We start from the raw sequence: 23432 nt of genomic DNA, 5'->3' as shown, positions 1-23432 counted from the left end.
ATAAGGCTGAGAAACATAAAAGCATAAATTGTTTATTAATAAGATGTCAAGATCTAAAAAGACATTTCTAGGATGGTAATACAAGTTATGACAAAAACGGTTTGGGTATAAAACTTTGGATAGATAATGGAGTATTTTCTCTACGTTTGCCAAATGCAAATGGACTGGACATTATAAATGTAGTTCTCACCTGATAATTGTTCTTATTGTATGTAGTTTTACTGTGTGTAGAGTCAAACCTTTCTTTTTTATTTAGACAATAAAAGGGGAAATGTAGAATAATCCTTTGCACTGTGTGAAGATGTGTCACTGTGACTGGTTTAATAAAAAGCTAAAGGGTCAATAGCTAGGCAGGAGGTAGGCAAGAATGCCAGACAGAGAGGATGCTGGGGAGAAGGAAGAAGGTAGATTAAAAAATATGGGTTATTCCGGGCAGTGGTGGCACTTGCCTTTAATCCCAGCACTCAGGAGGCACAGGCAGGCAGATCTCTGTGAGTTTGAGGCCAGCCTGGTCTACAGAACTGCCAGTTCCAGGACTGCCAGCAGGGCTACACAAAGAAATCCTGTCTTGAAAAAACAAAAACAAAAACAAAAACAAAAACAAAACAAAACAAAACCAAAAAAGCCTCAGCTGAAACCAAGCTTTCATAATTTTTAAGTCTCCGTATCTGGTCAATAGAATAAAGTAATTGTTTATTTAACTTTATTGTTGGCCTAATATACTACTTACATGGATTTTTCCCATTATCCACAGATTCTTTCTGTTCTTGTTGTTTTAGAGTGCTGCCTTCATTATGCAGTCCAGTTACAATCTGGTCAGCCTCTTAGACTGGCTAAGAGTGGCACCTCACCCGAGCCACCGGGCATGCCTGCCTCAGACTGCTGGTTTGAATGAGGTACCTATACACACGACTCAGCAGACATACATTCAAGGCTTTTTGCAGATAGCTAGTTTATTAGGACCAAGTCTGAGCTTTTTAAGAAAAATCACTTTTGAGTTTCCTTTAAATATTTATTACACTGTGCCCACAGATCATCAAGGAGCTAGTATCTTCATGGCAGAGGCAATCAATAATTAAAGAATGTTTGGTATGATGTCAAGCTTAGGGTAAGGGCAAAATAAAGCAGGGTAGGGACAGAGTAATGGGGAAGCTGGTTTACAGGGGTGAGTAAGGACGGCATCTCTCAGATGACACGGGACAAAGGCTTGAATGAAATGAGGGAAGCAATTACATGACTGTGTCACTCATCATTAGGGTGCCTTATGGTGCTCATTAGCTTCATGCTCTGGCTTCTTAGTCACACTTCTTATATGGGGCTGAATTATTTATCCCTCCATGACTTAGTATACCAGACTTTAAAATCCAGGACGTGCCTGTACTTCATGTGTCTTTAAATAGCCTTAACTGATCACATAGTTCCCATTATTTAGTACCTCTTGGGTGCTTTCTTGTCAGGCCTGTAAACCAACCTGTAATTCGAAGGGCTTTGAAGAGAGCCAAGGGGAAGGCTCAGTGGGTAAAGGTTCTCGCCGAGTGAGCCCAATGGCCTGATTGGATTCTCTGAACACACATAATGGTTGGAAGAGAGAACAGATTCCATTATGTTGTCGTCTGGGCTTCACATTCATTTCCTGCCCCCATCAATTGCCCCCCCCATCTTCTACATAATACATCAGAAAGAAATTTAAAACATTTTAAAGAAAAGTAAGCATCATCTGGAAGACCTAATCAGAAGGAAGCAACTACGTTGTGAAAGTGTGAATCTTGGGAGTGGAGAAAACGTTTGATTCCAACACTGCATCTGTGGCCTTCAACATGTCACTTCATAGTAATCACTCTGTTTATCACAACAACAACATCAAACAGGAATGATGTGTTCCACTCACACTTTTAAAAAAGTCAAATGAAGTAATGCATATGAAAAATACTTGGCATGTTACAGGAGACCAATCCATGTTAACTGACTTTATAGTTTGTTTACACAAGCCTGAAATATCCTACAAAGGTAATAAGCAGCAGTTGGTTCTTTGTAACGAGTACTGTTTTTCCTCCCGCCGCTGGTCTTGTCCCGCCGCCACGCCAGCCTCAAATAATACACAGAGACTCTGTATTTGATACAATACTGTTGGCCCGGTTACTTGTTACTTATCGGCTAGCTCTGCCTTAATTATTAACCCATTTCTGTTGATCTATGTATTTCTCTTACCGGGGAGCCGGCGGCATACTGCTTTCTCCAGACTCTCCATCTTGACTCCTCCTTACTACTTCCTATTTCCTCCTTGTCTCCTAGTCCCTCCTATCTTCCTTTCCTATTGGCCAACAGTGCTTTATTATTAACCAGTATGAGAAACATATACAGAATCACATCTCCCATCATCTCCTCTTTTCTGTTTAAATAAAAAGAAGGGGTTTAACCTTAACACAGCAAAATATATAACACAATGGTTATCCAATAAGAATCACAGTTAACAATATTTAGTCCATTAACATTTAGCAAGATTAAAGGAAACTATTCTATCATCTATCCTATATTTGTGAATCTAAAGTCCTATATGTATCTTATCTTTAAACCTAACTAAGGAAAACTATAACCATAACTATTTGTCTTTAACTCTATCAAAGACCACAGAAGGATAGTATATAAACTCACTGCCTGGTCACCCGAAGTTCTTTTGTAATCTTCCATCTTCAGCCCATAAGCCATAGTGTGTCTAGCTGGGGTAGGGGGGCAGAGGCAGGAGGATCTCTGTGAGTTCAAGGCCAGCCTGGTCCACAGAGGGAGTTCCAGGACAGGCTCCAAAGCTACACAGAGAAACCTTGTCTCAAAAAACCAAAACCAAAACTAACAAACAAAAACCCAACCAGGATATTTATGCTGTCTTGTCTTTTCTTTCCTTGGATAGAGGTTCTCATGTTGCCTTGACTGGCCTGGAACCTGCCAGGAAGCTGAATTTGAAGTCCTGATCCCCAGAATGCTGGGTTTATGTGGTGTTGTGGATCTAAAACAGGACTTCCTGCCAGCTGTGTGAGCACATTCCCAAGCTACGCTCCTGGCTCCATATGCTGTCTTTTCACCAAAGTGAACCAGTTATCTTTTACAAACAAGAGAAAATAAACTTTGGTTAGTGTAATAGATTTGTACAGAGAAATGCACCTGTTTTAGTTTGCAGAATTGTATCTACTTTAGAATCTACTGGTGCTGACTAAAAAGTTCTCATTTAAATCACTTCTGCCATCCTGGTGAACAAAAAAACATCAACAGGCAATTGGCTTTGAGTTCTTATACAGCCTCAATTATGTGCTAGTCAACTCAAGCATCCATTATGTACTCAATAATAGCTATGACACAGCTCCGGACAACAGCAACACCATAAGGAGGCGGGCACAGATAGCTTGCTCGAGCTGCTTTTCCTGGTGATAACATTCTTAAGCATCGGGGAAATAGCAACGAGATCCTGTCTTCCTCATTAGAACCTTTACTCAACACTGTCTTGAGAAACGATAGCCCAGTAACGTAGAAGAAAATGCAGAATGCCAGCGTGGGGATAAATTTCTAATAGTTGTTATGAACATATTTTCCTGAACATAAAGCTTCTGTTGAGAGCAGCTACATTCGTAAAGGAAAAAAAAAAAAGTCTTCAAACTGCAAAACTGCGATGATGTATATGGCAATGTAACAAAGTAAACAAAAGAAAAATTTAAAACGTTGCTAAGGGTTGGAGATGGAGCTCAGCTGGTAGAGTGCCCGCCCATCACTCCGGAAGCCCCGGGTTCCATCCCTACCGCGCATCACCCCACCCCCACCCCGGCACGCGCCAGCACTCCCAGTCCTTTAGGGAGAGGTGGAGGCAGGAAGATAGATCTACAGTTCAAGGCCATCTTCCCCTGCGCCGCAAGTTCGAGGCTAGCCTGGGCTACGGGAGACCCTGTGTCAGGAGAAAACATTGTTAAAACAGCAGCGGAGGCGGAGGCAGCTGGTCCTTAGGAAGGCACGCGCTTGGTCCTGGCATTTAGGTTCCGAAGCGTTTTCAAAGCTGGTTACAGCCCTTCCCACAGCGCACCCTTGTGAGGTAAGTGTATTATCATCTTTGGTTCATAAATGAAAAAGCTGAGGCACCGAGCGATTAAGTCACTCGCCCTAAGGAGCATGAGTCAACGTCGAGAGTCATAGTTGACCCGGCTTAACGACTCCTGACCTTCAGTCCAGGGCTGAGTCAGCGGAGCCCCGAGTGGCTTCCCTGGCTGGCACCTGGACGTAGGCTATTTCCGTTCACGTTCAAGCAGAATACTGGAACCGATTGGACAGAACTTCCAAACTTTTGACGTCCAGCAAGATTCAACCCTGACGCATTCATCTCAGGACTGGGAACGGGAAAAGCCGACGCGTGCACTCCTCCCCTCCCCCAAGCGTGCGAGTGGGTACCGTGGGCTAGGCCGCCCACCCGCTGGGGCAGCGATGGAAACTAGTGACCACCCGCGTTAGTGGATCTCGGGGGACGGGGAGAACGCAGACCGCATCAACCGACTCTCCATCTCCATCGCCGCCTCTTTCGGAAACCAAGAGAAAATGGTGGGAGGCGAAAAGAAAACTAAATAAAAACACACAAGCAACTTGTCCTAGAACCTCAGCTAAGCCAATGAAGCCTTCTTGCGTGTGCTGAGCCTGCAGTTCCCAATCTTGTAGGAGAGATGGGAGGACTGGGCGACAAAGGGCACAGCAGGAATGCCCCGCAGTGACTGCGACCGCAGCTCCGCTCGCGGCACCGCAGAGGCCTAAAACCTACTCTGCAGCAAGCACCGGCGGCGCCGGGAGCCGCGCACCCTCGCCAGCGACCACGTGATCAGTTTTCTGTCCCTTTTTTTTAAGAGAAAAAAAAACTTCTTCGCCTTAAGAAAAAAAAAAAAAAAGAGAGAGAGAGAGACTCCACTTCCCAGAAGCCTCTCGGTCCCCACGCAGCAGCAGTCTTGCGCAGGCGCCGCCAGGGCCAAACGGACACGTCCGTCACGTGGGCAGGAGCCGGCCAATCCGGTTTGAATCTCATTTTTTCCTCTCGCCCCCCCTTCAGGAGCGGTTGTGCGATCAGATCGATCTAAGATGGCGACTGTGGAACCGGTGAGTGTTGCCTTCGGCCCCCACCCCCGAGGTGCCCGCGCTCCGGCTCCCTCCGCTCAGGGACTCCCCGCGGGACGGCGTTCCCGGCGCGCACGCCGCCCCCGGCCGCGCCCGGCCCGTGTCCCCTCGGCCTGACCTTCCGCGGGCAGCCTTGGCGGCGGGAGGCTGGCGGCGGCGGCGGCGGCGTGGAGCGCACACGCCGTGTGGGGGCCCGGGCACCGGGGCGGGGGGGAGGGGCGCCGCGCGGCCCCGGGGGCGGGGGCGGCGGGGGCCGCGGGGCGGGGGGGGGCGGCGGGGCCGCGGGGCGGGCTCGTAGCGGGCACCGTGCTCGGGAGGGACGGGTGGGCGGCGAGCCGGCCTGGAAGAGCCCGGGGAGCCCGGGGCAGCCGCGCCCTCGCCGCCGCCGGGGTCCGCGTGCCGGCCGCGCTCGAGCCGAGGAGGAGGAGGAGGGTGGGTTGGCGGAGCCGGTGGGCGCGCGGGAGGGAGGGGAGGAAGGAGGGGCGCGGCAGGAGCGCGGCCGGCGGCTCTGCGTGGAGTGGGGAGGGAGGACGCCCTGGGGTCGCGCCGCGCACCCTTCGCCGGGCCGGGGGAGGGGGCCCGCGGAGGGGATCACATTGTCCCGGCCCCTCGGCACCGGGACTGGGCTGTCATGGAGAAGTGGAGGGGAGGAGCGAGGCCTACAGATCGCCGCCGCGGGTCGGCTGGCCGGAGCCCTGCCTTCTACACGCGCCGGGCTTCCCATTCATTCATCTTCCTGGGCGCTGCGCGCACGCCTCCGACGACTCTGTAGGTTCTTGTTCTCTTAGGCGACCTGATCGGCTGGAAGCTATCCAGCGAACACTAGTATTGGAAATAGAAACTTCCAAGATTGTCTTTCCTTAAGTTAAAAAAAAAAAGAAAAAAGAAAAAATAAGCATGAGGGCAGCAGCGCCAGCCGTGGGTCGCGTGTGCAAGTCAGAGGACAGCGTTTGGAGTCCGGCCTCTCAGTAGTGCGTTTGATTTTTTTTTTTTTTTTTTTAACCCCACCCTGCACTGCTTTCCTCTTAGTTAAAGCACTGTTCCGAAATCGATTGAAGCAAGATGCTCACGGAGCAGCATGTTGGTAGTTACCCGGAAGGAAGAAGAGTGATGCTTTTTTTTTTTTTGTCATGCTTTGGGCTTGCCAACAGCTGGGTCACTGGCCATCTGTCCCAGGTTTTTTAAGAAATGTCACACCCGTGTGATTAAAATCTCAAAGTGATTTAAGGTGTAGAGTAGCAACCTTTGACTTAGGAAAGGAACGCTTGTAGACTCACCTATAGACTGAAGAATTTTGATTAGTTTGCAAAACAGACTTGGCAGAATTCAAGGCAACTTTTTTTTATTTTTGGCATGATTTACTTGTTCTTTATTGGCATCAGTTTTCCTGGCAATTTGGTTGCTTACAAAACTGCATCATCAGTTGTTAGTGAAATTAACTGACTGTAGAATATCAATATTATTTAAGAACATGAGGGAAGCATTTAAATTTAACTTAAACTCTCTTGACAAGTTCTGATGTCTACTTTTGAGTGTTAGGGGAAAATAGTTTGGGTAATAATAGAAGCAAAACTAAAAAGACCCTAAGCAATAAAACAGCAATATGTTCTATGGCATTTCAGTTACATTCAAGTCTTAGATTGTGTTAAAGCCACAATTTAGTGTCTTTAGAGTTTGTTCTGAGTCAGTACTTACAGCTGCTGATGTTTAGGGTGGGGTACCAAGTGAGGTTTAGAATGTAAAGTTGCATAAAAAAATGTGGTCTGTACTCGTTCGTTGTGAGCTCTTAGGAGCCTAGTTGGGGTCAGAGTTGAAATACTAGTGATGACCCTGTTGTGAAAGTTGCATTGAAACTTGTTGGAGATGGTATGCAAAATGGCATCGAGGTACCTTTTTTTTTTTTTTTTTTTTTTAAACACCCCTGCCTTTAGACTTGTCATATGGTATTCTTCTTAATACTTTGAGATTTGTTTTTGGAGCCTGCCTGTGGTGGCCCATGCCTTTAATCCCAGCACTTTGGAGGCAGAGGTAGGTGAGTTCCAATCAGCTTGTTCTACAGAGTGAGTTTCAGGACAGCTAGGGCTACACAGAGAAACCCTGTCTTGGAAAGAAAACAAATAACAATAACAAAAAGATTTGTTTTTGATGCTTGATTTCAGCTCAGAGCCTAGTCCACACTAAGTTCATTCTATTCTAAACTACACTAATGCTTCTTCAGTTTCAGATAATTTTTTTTAAGCAGCTGATTTATTTTACTATTGGATTGCAATTGAGGAACTGTAAAAGCTTGTGCAAGTTTTATTTGGTCACTGCTGTTTTTAGTGTGTGATTTTTTTTTTTTTTTTTTCTTTTGTAGTGTGCCTAATGGTAAGTGCTTAGAACAGTGGTTCTCAACTTGTAGGTCGTGACTCATTTTGGGGGGTTGAACAGCCCTTTCACAGGGGTCACCTAAGTCCACCTGAAAACACATATTTACATTTTGATTTATAACAGCAAAATTACAGTTATGAAGTAGTAATTTTATGGTTGGGGTCACCACATCGTGAGGAACTGTATTGAAGGGTTGCAGCATTAGGAAGGTTGAGAACCACTTAGTTATGAGTATGTGATTTTTCTCTCCTTACATATCCAACCTTTTATAAATATTTGTCATGTCAGATTTTTAGTCTATGGAAAATCTATAAATAATCAGTCATTTTCAGTCAGTGTTTTTAAGAGTTTAAGATTAGCTATGTAAGTAATGGCTTGCACATATAGATTGAGAAATTCAAAAGGGAAATATATTGCTTTACAGAATCTGTAGACAAAGGCTACTCCTCTTAGCTTGGAATTGTAAGAAAGTCAAAATTAGACTCGGTGAAGATGGTAGACCGTGACCTCAACCATCTTCTAGTGGTTCTTGCTTCCTTTTAGATAACTTGCTTTTCTTCTGTTCTGTTTTTCTTGTTATTTAAAGACTACTTTCATTAGTTTTTGGAATTTCTTGTTATTTTTGTTTTTGTGTGTTTATCTCTGGAACTCATTTTGTTTGTATGTGTGTCTCTTGGAACTCTCACTCTGTAGATCAGGCTGGTCTGCCTAAATCTTGGGGTGGGAGTTTTGCCTTTCCAGCATTGGGATATACAGGTGCACAACACCATCCCTAGTCCATATATTTCCTCTCTTTATACTTAGCCCTGCTTTTAAAATAAGACTGGGAAGCGTGGAGAAGCCAGCTGTGGTGGTGCTTGCCTGTAACCTGAGCACTCACTGGGAAGTGGAGGCGAGAGAACTGTGAATTGGAGCACAGCCTGGCCTACATGACAACACCTTATCTCAAAGCAAAATAAAATTTAAGAGAAAAGATCCACTGAGATAGATAGCTTGGAGCCCTAGAACCCTCATGGTGCAAACAGGACCTCTTGCAAAGTGTCCTCTGACCTCCCAAGTCCATACCAAGGCGAGTGCATACATAGAGGAGTCAGTAAATAAATATATGTTTAAAAGGCTTTAAGAGAAACAAGGAAAAGCACTAAATGTTGTAAATGTACCGACAAAAAGCTGTTTATTGGTAAGCAGACTCTGACAATTTTTTAAAGTGAGGAACACATTTTTGTAATTTATTTATATTTTGTGTTCATTGGTGTTTTGCTGACATGTATGCCTGTGTGACAGGATCAGATCCCCTGGAACAGGAGTTACAAACAGTTGTGAGCTGCTATATGGGGCCTGGGAATTGAATTCTGGTCCTTTGGAAGGAAGAGCAGCCAGTGCTTTTAACCACTGAGCTGTTTCTCCAGCCCTAAAAGTTCATTCCATGTTTTATTTTATTTTATTCATTTAATGTGCATTGGTGTTTTGCTGGTAAAAGTGTCAGGTCCCCTGGACCTGGAGTTACAGACAGCTATGAGCTGCTTGCCATGTGGGAAATTGAACCTGTGTCCTCTGAAATAGTGGCCAATGCTCTTAACCACTGAGCCATTTCTCCAGCAGGAACCCATTTTATTAGTAACTTTGTTCAATTGTCAATTTCACTTCACTTTATACTCTGATTCTGTGTGATCATTTGACTTAGAGAAACGAAATGTGATGCATCATAGTTACATAGAATCGATGTAAAATGAGGCAGGTTGGCTTAATCTAGATTGAACAGAAAGTCCTGAGCAAATAACACTTTCATGAATGACATACTTAATTTCTAAGACTGTGGCTCTCAACTGAGGGGTGAATGAACAACACTTTCACAGGGGTTGCCTAAGACCACCAGAAAGCAGATATTTTGTAATTCCTTGAGTAGCAAAATTATAGTTATGAAGTAGAAACAATAATTTCATGGCTGGGGCTCACCACAACATGAGCTGTATTAAAGGGTCACAGCATTGGAAGGTTGAGAACCACTGTTGTAGAAGGCTAAGACTATAGAGTTAATAGAAGTGCCAGCAGCCCTGGACTTTTCTGAGACATGTCCAATAGCTGTTGTAATGCTCATTTCTCCTTTTCCTTCCCTGCCTCACTGGCGATTGTCTTCTGTTACATTGGGAGTGGCGACATCGTTCTCAGGGGCCATCGTTCTCAGGGAGATGACTGCGAAGTGAAAATGAGCATGGCTCCTATAATCTCATTTAAATTTCCCTAGAAATGAAGAACCTTGAAGTTTCTCAGTCCTGCTGAAAAATGGGAATCATATACCTTCATTTTATCCTGATTTGTAAATGGAGTATTTGGAGGTGATTTTGTCACTTATGTGGAGCTCATGTTTGTACTGGATCAAGGTTCTGCCTGCATACAGGCACCTCTGCATGCACCCATCTTCTGCTGGGACATTCTTGTCAGTCCTTGGCCATTAGCAAGCTCTGGGAAGCCTATGATTGCAGCCTCAGGTGTTGGTGCCTTTCCTGTTTCAACAGAGTCTAGTCACATCTAGAGAAGAAAGCGATTGCTTTTCATCTAAAAACTAATCATTTTTGTTTAACAGTCAGAAACAAGTAGTTGTCCCTGAATATATGTGTGTGTGTGTGCACAGGCGTGCAAGATCGTACATATGTTCTGTGTGTATTGCAACTTTAAAAATGCATCATTCCCTGGAAATTGATGGGAGGCTTAGTCACACCATGTTAAGTGGATTTGTGTCACATCATGACAAGGCTGACTAGTATTTCCAGGAATATGGATTTAGTGTTCTAAGCAAATAATTTTTAAAAAATAACCTTTTAATCACTACCTGTTTGTAACAACTGTTTGCTTTTGTAGCGACTATTTTTAATAGAGGCAGATATTTATTGCTAACTTAGTGTGTGTCAGACCTCAGAGCAAAGTACTTTATATGTATTCATTTAATGCTTGCGGCAGTTCTGTTAGATGAGTGGAGTTATTCTTAATTCACAGATGAGGAAATCTTGAAGGCAGCCATGTTCCTGACTCTGCTTGTGACATCATACTCCCTACTGTCTATCTGCTGGACATGCAGAGTAACTTGAGGAAGGGAACTTAGTGTTGATAAGCTTACTAGGGGCTTTGTTTCAGCTATAATATTGACGGTTGTCCAGACAGGCTTTTAGACAATGCTTACTTATGCAATCATGTTGAATTAAAGCATAGAATTTTAAGAAAATAGCCTACAGATAACTTAGGCTTCATAGGTGTATTTGCATGTAACTTAATACATCCTGCTGTGAACTTGGGATAATATATCTAGCATGACACATACCACAGCAAGATCTGCCCTGTATTGTGTAGGGAATGACAAAAATTATGTACATTTTCAGAATAGGAGCTGGTTCTTCCCTTGAATATCTTTGATGGGAGATGGCGGAAAGCAAGATAGGTGGGACTAGGAGACTAGGAGGAGAGAGGGAAAAGTAGGGAGGAGATTCAACATGGAGGACGGAAAGAGTAGAACGCCAGCCCCTCTCTCTGGTAAGATGAGACCACATGGAGAAACTTAGATTAATAGAAACGAGTTAATGTGTAAGACAGCTAGCCAATAAGAAATACTAGTAACTGGCCAACAGAATTTTATCTAATACAGCATCTCTGTGTTATTTGAGGCTGGCAAGAAAAACTGCTCTTAACATATCTTAATTTGTTGGATTTGTTGATAACCTACAAAAATGAAAAGCTCATTGTGTAATAGTCACTTGTTTTAGTACTTGGTCTAGAACTTTGTAGATTTCAAAAGACATCGATGAAGGGATCACTTCCCTTCTCCTGACTTCTTTTTTTTTGCCACTTAGGATATTTTGCTAGTGGAAAGTTTAAGTGAATTTAAAAAAACGGGCAGTGGTGGTGAGTACCTTTTAATCTCAGCACTTGGAGCCAGGGAGAGGAGAGGTAGGTGGATTTCTGTGATTTCAGGGTCCGCCTGGTCTACAGAGTGAATTCCAGGGCAGCCGGGGCTACACTGAGAGACCCTGTCTCGACAACACCTCCCCCCCAATAAATAATAAATGAATAAATGATAGATAAATACATTGAATGCGAAACATTAAATACATTGACTGCAATTGGCTAAGTCCTGTCTTTTATTGTCAATTTGTTTTTACTTATGTATGAGTCTATATGAATGTATGTCATGTGTCTGTAAGTTCCTGTTGAGGTCAGAGGGTACTGGGTTCTGCTATGGTAATTCATTCTGTCAGAGCTTTGGGGTATCAGCCTTAGGGTGTGCCATCTTAGAATCTGCAGACATGAGAGAGGCAGAGGTCCCCATATTCTGGGTTGTGAAGACTGGGTCAGCTGGCGTAAGGCAGCATGTGGCTGTTTCCCAGCTTCCTTGGGCAGAATGGACTTTGCAACTGGTTATACCTTGTCCAGTATCCATGAATCATTAGTCTGTTTTTCCCATAGCTTCCTTTCATATATATCTTGATGGTTCTCGTAAAAGTATTCTCTTGGAGTTAGAGATGATTGTTAACCACAATGTAGTTTCTGGGAATTGAACCTGGATCCGCTACAAGAGCAACAAGTACTTTTAACCACTAAGCCATCTCACACACACAGTCATGCACTTACACATGTGCGTGTTTTTGAGACAGGGTTTCATTGTATATTTGACTGGCCAAGAACTCAGAGATCCGCCTGCCTTTGCCTCTTCAGTGCCTGGGATTAAAGGTGTGTGCCCCTGTGCCTGCCTTTCTTTTACTGTTGTGAAAAGGAACTTGCCTCTTCCCCAGATGCCCTGTTCAGTATAAATGTTACTTTTTTCTTGTTTTCTAGTATATGTGTTTTTATCACAGTTACTCACTTAGGAGACTGCTAAGGGGGTCGTGTGGAGGTCAGAGAATAAAGATGAGCGGTGTCTCTACCATGTGGGTTATATGTGTTTTGTATTTGGTTTAATTTTGAAAGTACAATTGGGGGTGTCCAATTTGGTGGATAAATTAAATTTATCTTAAAAACACTAATGTTTTAAAAATTTAAAGATCATTTGGTGTGCGAAATTGATATTGCTCTCTGAGCTTAAAAAATTAATGCAAATTGTATATGTTTATATATAAATATATAATATCTACATATGATTAGAGTACATATATGTGATTTATAGTAATAAACTTGAAAGCAAGTACCTATCATTAAGGAAATCAACTTTTCTTTTTATTCCGTTGTCATATTCTTTTAAATGCATTTTATTTTTATGTGTGGCCAGCGGGGGCCACAGAAAGGCATTGGATTTCCTGGAGCTGGACTAACAACAGGCGGTTGTGAGCTCCTATGTGGGTGTTGGGAATTGAACCTGGGTCATCAAGTGCTCTTAGCTGCTGAGCCATCTCTCCAGCCCCATGTTTTCTTGTCTGTCTACGTACTACCTTCTATCCTGACATGTGACAGTTGTTCCCCTTTTTCTTACAATAGATTTTTATTTTATTTTTGAGATGGGTTCTCTCTGTAATAGTCCCGGCACTCACTTTGTAGACCAGTCAGTCTATCCTCGGACTCACAAGGATCTTCATGCATATGCCTCCCAGGTGCTAGGATTAAAGGCATGTGCCACCCTGTCTTGTGATTTTTTTTTTATTATTTCTTAGTTAAATTTTTTGTACAGTATGTTTTGATCATGTTTTTCCCTCTTGTACCTCCTCCCAGATTCTCCCCACTTCCCTACCCACACAACTTTGTTCTTTAAAATTCCCACCAAAATGAAAATCAAAACAAGCGAAAGACCAATAAGACCAAGGGGGGAGAAAAGCTCAAACAAAGCAAAAGGAAACAAAAATTTCACAGTAATACCACTGAGTTGTTTTGCCAACTAATCCTGGGCATGGGTCCTGCCCTGGAGTGTGGGTAGTGTACCTAGTGACATTCAGTTGGAGAAAACTGATTTTCCCACTGACAATGGGTATCAATTGCAGAGAGCTTGGCTAGTTAGTGATAGGAGCCGGTCGGTGTCTACTATCCATTAGTGCTGGGACCTTTGTCCAGCTTGACACTGCAGGCCTTGTTCATGCTTACACAGTCATGCTTACACAGTCATGCATGCATGTGTTGATTTGTCCATCAATTCTGTTGTATCTTGAAGGCACTGTTCTCCCTGAGCCTGTGGGGAGGACTTTAATGGGGACATCCCTTTCAGGACAGTGCTCCACAAAGCTTCTTGCTTTTTATAAATTGTCTAGTTGTGGGTCTCTGTTAATTCTCACCGACTGCAAGAAGTGTCTTTGATGTGGGTTGAATAAGGTTCTGATTTTTTGATAGCATGCAGTACATTCCAGTACCCCAGTGTTAGTCAGTATGGGGGAAGCTTTAGTTAGGCATCAGCTGAACTTTTGTGTTCAGTGACCTAAGTGTTGTCTTCAGCAATAGGGCCTTACCAACAGGTTGTGGAGCGCAACCAGTAGCTTCAGCAGTAGCCTGTGATGTTTGGGGTGGAGGTGGGTGCCTATGGAATTCCTTTGGCCAGTGGCTCAACAGATGTAACCCGTTCCTGAGTACCCAAGGTTTTACTTGGTGGAATAAGATTTAGTTTAGGTATTCTCTCCCCCTATTATTTTATTCCATTGGGAAAGGTGTTGTTTTGAAACAAGGTTTCTCTGTGTAACCCTGTTTTGGAATTCACTGTGTAGATCAGACTGGCTTAAAATTCATAGATTGCCTGTTTCTGCCAATCAAGTGTTGGGAATAAAGGCCTGTGCGACCACTTCCTAGCCCCACATTTGTTTACTTGTTTATTCCTTCATTTATTTATCTATTTAATTACTTGTCATCATCACCTTTCATCTTCTGGAATTACAGGCCTGCAACACCAGACCTGACTTACTGTTTAGCTTGGGGGGGGGGACCAACACAATCCTGAAAACCTACATGATGTGTAAGAAAAAGATATGATGCTGCCATTGTTTGGTAGAAGTTCTGGGTAGGGGGGCAAGTTGAGTATAATTTTGGACTTGTAGTCTAGCCTCAGCTGCTAGAATTTGTAGCATAGACTTTCCTGGAGAAGCCAGTGAGTAAAATTGTGAGCATGTCCTGAGAAAGTAGGACACACATTATTGTTTGTCTTATGGGCCAGGCAAAGACTTCAATAATAGAGACTAATCTGTAGGGGCGGACCAGTCTTACCTTGTTTTAAGATTAGATTAGAGCTAAGTTGTTTGGCCTAAATGTATAGGCCAGTGGAAAAGAAAGGAAACTTTTCACTAATGTGGTCAAAAGGAGTAATGTATAAATTAAGGTCTGGGCCAGACGTCCCACATGAGTTGGTTTGTTTTCAGCTTATATTTTACACTGCTGTCATCTGAACCCAGAGCCCTAAGGATGCTAGGCAGGGTGCTCTATCATTGGACTGGTATTTTGCTTGTGTTTGTTAGATAAGATGGTATAATGGACATGTTGGCATTATAGCCCATCAAATCACATTGCTTGTTTGTCATTTACACCTTAATCACATGCTGCTTTCTGTTGCCTAGGGCACCGTGCTCCTTGTTTTCTTCCTTCTGACTTGTGTGACTTGCATTGATTCATTTGCTGTGTCCTATTGTCTTTTTTCCTGTTTGGTTTCTTGTCTCACTTTGTTACATCAGCATCTTTCTATGTTTTTATTATTAATTAATTTATTTATTTTTTAAAGAAAGTGCGTGGGCTGAGGGGAAATGGGAGTGATTTTCTTCAGTGGTATAGCCATTGAGATTTCCCGTGCTCCAGTATATAATCCTGCCGTCCCCTCCCTCATGATCACACAATTTTTGTTGGGTCATAAAACATTAGACAAAAAATAGGAGGGAGACTTTGGAAGAACAGCTTATTCCCTGGGGGTGGGCACTGGGGATGAAAATATATATGTGCATGAAATTGTCAAAGTAAGTAAATAAGTAAGTTACATGGAAATTAAATGTTTTTTGAGACCTTAGTAACTAAGCAATATTAGCCTGTATTGGTGTCTTGAGAAAATTGAAGCCATTCTTTGGTCAGCTTCTGTTGTAGCTGCTGATAGGTCTTCATCCAGTTACTGCAATGGCTTGTTTTCCTTTTATTTATTTATTGAAACACTTTCCTTTGTCATTCTTAACTAGTTGACCATTCCACTGTGCCACTATTGGTGTCACGAGGGTTGTAGCCAGCACTGTCGCACAGGCTTTGTAGTGGCTCCAGAAAGTTCTCTGGGATATCTTTGTTGATAAGTGTTACCCTCAGCCAGGTCATGGTGATGTGTGTCATTTAATCTTGGTAGGAAGAGGCAGGCCAGGACTGTTAACACAGAAACCCTGTCCTGGAAAACAAAAAGTTAGTTTGTGGTGTTTTTTGCCAATTCTTTGAGGGCTTTGATAATCTACACATACGCAAAAGGTACTCCTATCTTAGGGTCACTGTAGTATTCATTACTCTTTCTTGCCTTGACACCACCAGTGTTCTATTATTTTTAGTTGGGATACAGACATGGGGGTGAGGCAGAGCAGACAGATTTAACAACCTGTGTACTTCCGACAACAGGCAGGCCTTGGCTTGAGCATGGGTGGCATGGTAGAGGTGGCTGGAATCTGATGATCCCAGAGATTTGGGACAATTGAAGAAAGTTATGTTTTGGCTGCCTCCAAGCAGACAGCAGAAAGGCTGGAGATGTTTTAAACATGACAGCGCAGCAAATCCATCACTTCTGACAAGTCTGTTAGTGTTTGTTCATTCATATTTTTTTTCTTAAGAGTTTGGATTTCTTAGACTAATATTTGGGGAAATTTTATGTATTTCTAATTTCTAACCTATTTTTAATTTGCAGGTGTTTCTCATTCTGCTTTTTCTGTCTTTTGAGTGTTCTTTTTCTTATAGCTTCCTGTAGTTTTATGTGCATGTAAGATTGTAACTTTCCTCTTTGGTTTTGGGGTGGGGAGAAAGCACTCACACTTTGCACAAGATTTCCTACAAGATTGTTACTTGTTTTTGAACTCACCACAACAATCCCAGTAGCTTGAGTTAGCAGAGGGAGTTGAGGAATCTAGCTTCTTTAACCAATTTTCCTTCAACATAACCCTTTTACTGCAGTTCTGAAGGTACTGTCAGCTTGAGCTGCACTGATCCAGTTACCATTTGCCATCTGCATTCTCCGTGTCCCTTCTTCTGCTTTTGCTGTATACTAGTGTGTTTTGATTGCTGTGTACTATGGGTTTTTTAAAGATTTTATTTATTATGTGCACAGTTATCTGCGTGCATGCTTGCACACCAGAAGAGGACACCCGCTCTTATTATAGGTGGTTGTGAGCTACCATGTGGTTGCTGGGAATTGAACTCAGGTCCTCTGGAAGAACTCTTAACCTCCGAGTCATCTCTCCAGGCCCTGTACTATGGTTTTTAATAAACATTTTTAATATAGTACACAAAAATTAGGTTTCAGTACAATACTTTCATATGTTCTACTCCCACTGTCTTCCTATATAGTTTTCGGAGAAAATATTACAGTCATTCATTAAAACACTTGATTGATTACCATGAGATAGGCACTCTGGTTACCTTTTAAAAAGTGTGTTTGTGTGTCTGTCTGTCTGACTATGGGTCTGTGAACGTGAGTGCTGGTGACTGCAGAGGCCAGAAGAGGGCATTGGATCCCCTGAAGTTGGAATTACAGGTAGTCGTGAACTATGCCACATGAATGCTGGGCACCAAATTTTAGTCCTTTGGAAGGTATTGAATACACTTAATTACTGAGCCATCTCTTTCCAGCATTGTGATGTTTGAGTGTATAAGGATAATTCATACAGAGGCAGCACATTACTTGATAGTTACAACTTAACGCTGATCAAGTATAAAATTTTAGGAGGCTGGCATGGTGGCTCATATTTGTAGCTCTAGCATCCCAGAAGCTAAAGTGCTGTTTCTCTGGTTTTCGCCTGTCCTCATCTGTGCCTTTGTTTGATGTAGGGCCTTGACCCCGTTTGATGTTAAGTTTGTAACTTGTAGGTGTTCAGCTCTCTTTGCTGTAATAGAATTTCCTTTTTAATGTAGTGTGTGAGATAGTGATGCAAGGGAACTGTGCTAATTTACCAGGTGTGCGTTGTCTATTACTGTGGAATTGAACTTTAACAATTAACTCAGTTTCTTTGGGAAGAAAAGCATTGACATTTGAGTGTGATGATCATGCTGGTAGTTATTTCCAAACAAGTCACCAGCATTTTCTCCTTCTTCTTCTCCTCCTCCTCATATTCACACTTGCCTGATTGGGCTGGGATGGAATGATGGAAGAATTTGAGGGTAGACAGAACTGTTGAGTCAAGGACTAACTGAAAGAGCATGCTCCAGGTAGATTAGGTCAGTTCTATGATGTTGCAGAGATATGAATGCTGATGATTCAACTTCTGAAATTTATATTTATGTTTCCTATGGTAAAATTGAAAGAACTAGCCAGACCACCCCAGAGTTTGAAAATCTTGTTTGGTATGCCTCATTTACTCATCTGCTGTCTTTTCAAATTCAAAGCACCCTACAGAACTGATGACTAATTGCAGTTGTCAGTTGCGTTGATCATATGCATGACAGACTGTTGGATTACCACTAAAAACCCTCACAGCTCTTTGTAAATGAAGAAATTGATGCTTATAGGGAGTTTGAGTCACTTAAAAAGTTTTAAATAGGTGCTACAACTAGATCTGGGCCATGGGCTCCCCCTACATGGACCCTGCCTGCTTTGAAATATTTACTCCTAGTCCATCAAATATTGGTAGATCTGGGATTGATTGCATTTCATGTTGTCAGAGGAAAGATGTGGTAGTGCAGGCAGAGTGTGGGAAGTGGAAGATGTTAATTGTAGCATTGCTTGCAACCACAGGATGATAGGTGAGCAAATATGCCACAATTCCTTTCTTTCTCTAGCTTCTTTGATCTTTAATGTGGTGCTTGACTTCAATATCCATTATATATCTTGTTAATAAATGGTTCGGCTCTGTATTATGTTTCTAGCTGTTCATTAATACAGGAAATGCGGCCAAAATTATTAAGGCTTTAGAATAGAAAGGGGACTAGGAGTGTCTTCTGTGTTTTTGAGTATTTTTGTACAGTAACTTCACAGTGTTACATCTTTACTCTGAGCAGGCTGAAGTGTTTCTTCTATTGGCTACCCAGAAAGAAGCATTGAGTAGACCTGATGCAGAGAGGAAAGGAAAGCAGAATGTGTATATTTATTTCTTTTCCTCTTGTCAAAATCATAGCATACCTAGGAAAATCTCTAGCCATAGTATACCTCAGATATTTGCAGAATGGAAAGCCATGTAACCATAGTTTATAGTTTCTCAGTTTCCCTGTGTATCCCTGGTTGTCTTAGAACTTGCCCTGTGACCAGGCTGGCCTCTAATTCAGAGATCTGCCGTCTCTGTCTCCCAAGTTCTGGAATTAAACGCTTGTGCCACCAACACCCAGCATAGTTTCTTTTCTTTTTTTTCTTTTTTTGGTTTTTTGAGGGTTTTGGAGGCTGTCCTGGAACTAGCTCCATAGATCAGGATGGCCTCGAACTCACAGAGATCCACCTGCCTCTGCCTCCCAAGAGCTGGGACTAAAGACGTGCATCACCAATGCCCGGCTAAAACTTATATTCTGTAAATTGTTGAAGCTAGGCTTGGTCTAGCACATCTGTCCCCTGGCACTTGGATGGTAGAGGCTGTGGAGGATCAGGAATTCACAGTCATCTGCCCTCTGCTACCTAATCTGTTTTGGTCCAGCTTAGGCTACATGAAACCTTGCCTCCAAAAAAAGTGATGTACTGCTTTTATAAAATGATAAATACTATGAAAATGCATGTGATTGATTTGAGTGGGTATATAATTACTGTCAAATGCTAAAAGCATTCCCAGATGTTTATGTTTATCTTTCAGTAGCTTAACTTCCCCATAGACCACCATCAGTAGGTAGGCCAGCAGTATGTTGTGTGGGCTGCACTTGTAGTTACTGCTTCAAATCTATATCAGTGCCAGGAGAGCTGAATGAAGGGTTGGTTAAGTGATCTTTCCTAAAGAGGAAGTTTCAGTTATTTATGGTGTGAAGGTAGCGGTAGACACATGAGTGTCTTGGAGGGCTAACCCTCATTGCCAGAGGAGAGGATTAAATGCATCTTCGCATTGCAAGTTGGTGACAGATTTGAGTATTTAAAACCACAAACAAACTTACCAGGATTTTGGGAACTGATGAAAAATTGCTGTGATCAGAGTGAGAATTTAAAATTTCATCACATTTATTATAGAAAATACCACAAACATGGGGTAGACACAATAAACAATCAGCCATATAATATTAGGACTATGACATGTTTGTAATATTAATTTGTTGACATGTTCTAATTTTTACAGAATATTGAAAAAGCTGAGATCCCCCCCCCCCCACCGGGCAGCAGTTAGATTTATCCTGCTCTTGGCTTTTTTTCCTTTCTTTTCAACTTTCTGCTGTTGGTGCAGAGCTTACTGAAACTGGAATCCCTAAAGTATAGTACTGAACTCCTTATTTGACACATTCAACTGATCTAAAATCAAGTTTACTCTTTTGCACTTGAACTGATGGTATTTTTCTCTTCCCTTACTTGCCATGGGTATTTAATCTCTCTCACCTGGTGGTTAATAGCTTCCACTGCTTAAATGATGAGGTGTGCTTTGGCTTGACATCCACGGCCTTCATAGTCTCTGCCGCATACTGTCCATCCACTCTTCAGTTTCATGGGCTACTCTCACTTTGGGTACTTTGGTTATGGTCTAGATAAACAGTACATACCATCCTATGGCTTTGCTCTTTTTTCCTCTGGTCTACCTGTGTGAAATGTACTTGATAACTATGGCCTTTCAAGGGCAGGCTGTCTGTTAGATTAAAAATGTGTTAAATTGTTTTGAGAGTAACCATAATCTATTGTGTTAGCCTTTATGTTTCTGTTCAAATGACTTGCAAACCTGAAAATCCTGGTTAAAATATGGGCATTTAAGATGTGATGGGAAAAGGCAGTCATGGTGATGTGCACTTATATATAGTCCTAGCACTGAGCATCATCATCTACTACATAGCCGGTTGGAAGTCAGCCTCAGCTACATTTCTGAGGCAGGGTTTCACAAAGTTGTGTAGACTGACCTCAAAATGGCTAGGCAGCATAGGCTAGCTTGGAGCATTGAGTCTTGAGTCTTCCTCAGTCCTTCAATTACTTTGTAGGAGGCAATATGTCGAGGCATACGATTTTAATCCTAGCACTCGGGATGCAGAAGTAAGCAGATCTCCTTCCAGTCCAGCCAGGGCTGCATAGTGAGACCCTGTCTCAAAAAAATAAAATTAAGGACTGGAAAAATGATAGCGTGGTTAGGAAAACTGGCTGCTCTTCGAGATGACCTTGGTTTGGTTCCCCGCTCCCACACCGCCATCTGTAATTCTAGTTCTAGGATGCCTAACTTTTGTGAACATTGCACACACACACACACACACACACAGTCTAAACACTCATAAATTAAACACTTTCTAAAATGAATAATTTCTATCTCAGTGGTAATTATAGTTGTTAAGACTGGTAACATATCCTAATTAAAAAGAATTAAGAAAATTCTTTTTATTTTTATTTAATTTTTGGAGATATGGTCTCTCTGTAGCTTTGGAGCCTGTCCTGGAATGTACTTTGTAGACCAGACTGACCTCTAATTCTGATTTTCTTGCCTCTGCCTCCAGAGTGCTGGAACTAAAACCCTTAACCACTGAGCTATCTCTGCAGCCCCAGTAAGCTTGATTCTCACAGAGGCTTAAGATTGTATTATTATCCTCTCTAAAGAGTTCAGTTGTTTGTGTTTGTGGGCTTCCCTTTCCCCCCCCCACAGGGTATCTCTGTTCTGGAACTCTTATGTAGACAGGCTGGCTTCAGCCTCAAATTTACCTGCTGCTGGGATTAAAGGCGTGCAACACTCCCCCCTCCACCCCAGGCTGAAGAGTACAGTTTTATTTTTGGAGTCGGTTAATCCATAGATAGATGTCCTTGACACTATCAAGATTTGTTTTTAGTAGTTCATAAGACTCTGTAATACATGATTTTTATCTCTGGTTTCTGAAAGCTGAACACCCCCTCTCCCCCATATGGATTCTGTTTCCCCAACATGGAAGGAGGCCTCTAGTGCCTGGACTCTGTGTTCTCTGTTGGACTCCCAGAGCCATACTGTGAGAGTCACCACAAGACCAAGGACCCGAACGTAGCCTTTTTGGTGGCTCACTTTTCTATCACTCATTTTCTCTGGTGGCGCACTGTCACCCGAGGTCCGCTGGCCACTGTTCCTTTTTTTTTTTTTTTTTAAATCATTGAAATCCCCACTGCCTGGGCAGCATTGTTTATTTTAATCTAGTCAGTGAGGAAATGGCATTAGTGGTTGGCCTGTTACGACTTAAATTGGCTAATGAGAAAATAGAATGATTTTGTTTTAAGGAGTGGTGGACTACATGTAAATTTTAGGCCCTTGATTCATTTATATAAATGTTTAAATTATTCATTTACTAAGTTCATAATTTCTGGTTAAGTGCTTTGGCCATTAGTAATCCAGTTGTGAGAAAATCCAAGCAAAATTGATGCTGAATGATTTCTCTATGCATTTTTTATATTTACTTAGTGTATATGTAAGGGGAACATGGGTATCAGGAAGAGAACTTGCAGGAACCAGTTGTCTCCTATCATGTGGGTACCTAGGGATTGAACTCCTACCTTTACCTGCCAAACTATCTGACCAGCCTCTTATTTTTAAATAGTGATTATTTATTTTTGTAGTGCGTGTGTGTGTGTGTGTGTGTGTGTGTGTGTGTGTGTGTGTGTGCATGCGCACACCTATGCTCACACCTATGCTCACACCTGTGTATCTCATACTCAAAACTAACTGGCCCACAACCTCTGGGTGGTCCTGTCTTGCTTCTCATCTCAATATGGTACTGGACTCGGAGGTGCTTGCTGATGTGTCTGGGCTCAGAGAATAAAGTTTCTGAACATATTATGGGCTGATTTAAGAAAAGTACCCTTTAAATTTAGTATTTATTGGATCTAGTTGAGGTCTATTAGAGCGTGCATCTCTATGGGTCATGGTAGTTAGACTGGGAGTATATTTCAGTGTTGCTTCATACATACAAGGCCTTAGGTTTGATGTCCAGTGCTGAAGAATATATAAATTAAATAAAAAATATTGACGCAAAGAAATGACTCAGCAGTTAAGAGCATTGGTCCGAGAGGATCTGGGTTCAATTCCTAGTCCCCACATAGCAGTTCACAACTGTTTGTAACTCCAGTTCCAGGGGTCCCGTATTGTCACACAGACATGCATGCAGACAAAACACCAGTGCATATAACATTAAAAATAACTGGGTGTTGGTGGCACATGCCTTTAATCCCAGCATTCGGGAGGCAGAGGCAGGTGGATCTCTGTGAGTTTGAGGCCAGCCTGGTCTACAGAGCGAGTTCCAGGACAGACTCCAAATCAATACAGAGAAACCTTGTTTCAAAAAACGAAGTAAAACAAAAATAAAATTTAAATTTTAAAAAAGAATGAAAAACAAATCTCAAAAAAAAAAAAAAAAAAAAAAAAAAAAAAAGAAGCAGCAGCAGGTAAGAGCTGGCTGAGCAGTTAGGAGCACTGACAGCTGCTCTCCCAGAGACCCCAAGTTCTGGAGCTCTCAGGGCTGCCAACAGCAGCTTGTTGTGGCCTTAAGCGTTGTATTCTTGTGATGCTGAGATGCACAGGCATACATGTAGGCAAAGCACTTCCCTTTAAAGTGCATGTGTGGGTGTGCATATGTGTTCTGGCACGTGCTTTAGCTTCTAATGACTTCCTTTGGTGATTTTAACTGTTAAGGCCAGTTTTTAGTAGGCTGAGGAACTGCAAGAGGCAAAGTGATGAATACTTTAAATTGTTCCCGGGCTCCTT

The 23432-nt window shown here is 42.5% G+C and overlaps 1 protein-coding gene across 2 annotated transcripts in view; it reads left to right on the top strand.

Annotated features, from left to right (window-relative positions):
* Window positions 1-3920: 3920 nt before the first annotated feature.
* Window positions 3921-23432, top strand: part of Eif4e (eukaryotic translation initiation factor 4E) — a 34709-nt gene continuing 15197 nt past the window's right edge. Inside the window, exons 1-2 of one of the 2 annotated variants that reach the window (XM_051185413.1) lie at window positions 3921-4072; window positions 5069-5115. In XM_051185413.1, coding sequence (XP_051041370.1) covers window positions 5098-5115 — 18 coding nt within the window. In that variant the 5' untranslated portion in view covers window positions 3921-4072; window positions 5069-5097. Of the gene's footprint in view, window positions 4073-4160; window positions 4840-5068; window positions 5116-23432 lie in introns of those variants that run through there. The other variant, XM_051185414.1, reaches the window with a different exon arrangement.

Source organism: Phodopus roborovskii, unplaced genomic scaffold (assembly GCF_943737965.1).
Source record: "Phodopus roborovskii unplaced genomic scaffold, PHOROB, whole genome shotgun sequence".
In the NCBI taxonomy this organism is placed as follows: domain Eukaryota; kingdom Metazoa; phylum Chordata; class Mammalia; order Rodentia; family Cricetidae; genus Phodopus; species Phodopus roborovskii.
Note: the sequence above shows the minus strand (reverse complement) of the source record. Positions and strands in the feature narration are given on the sequence as shown.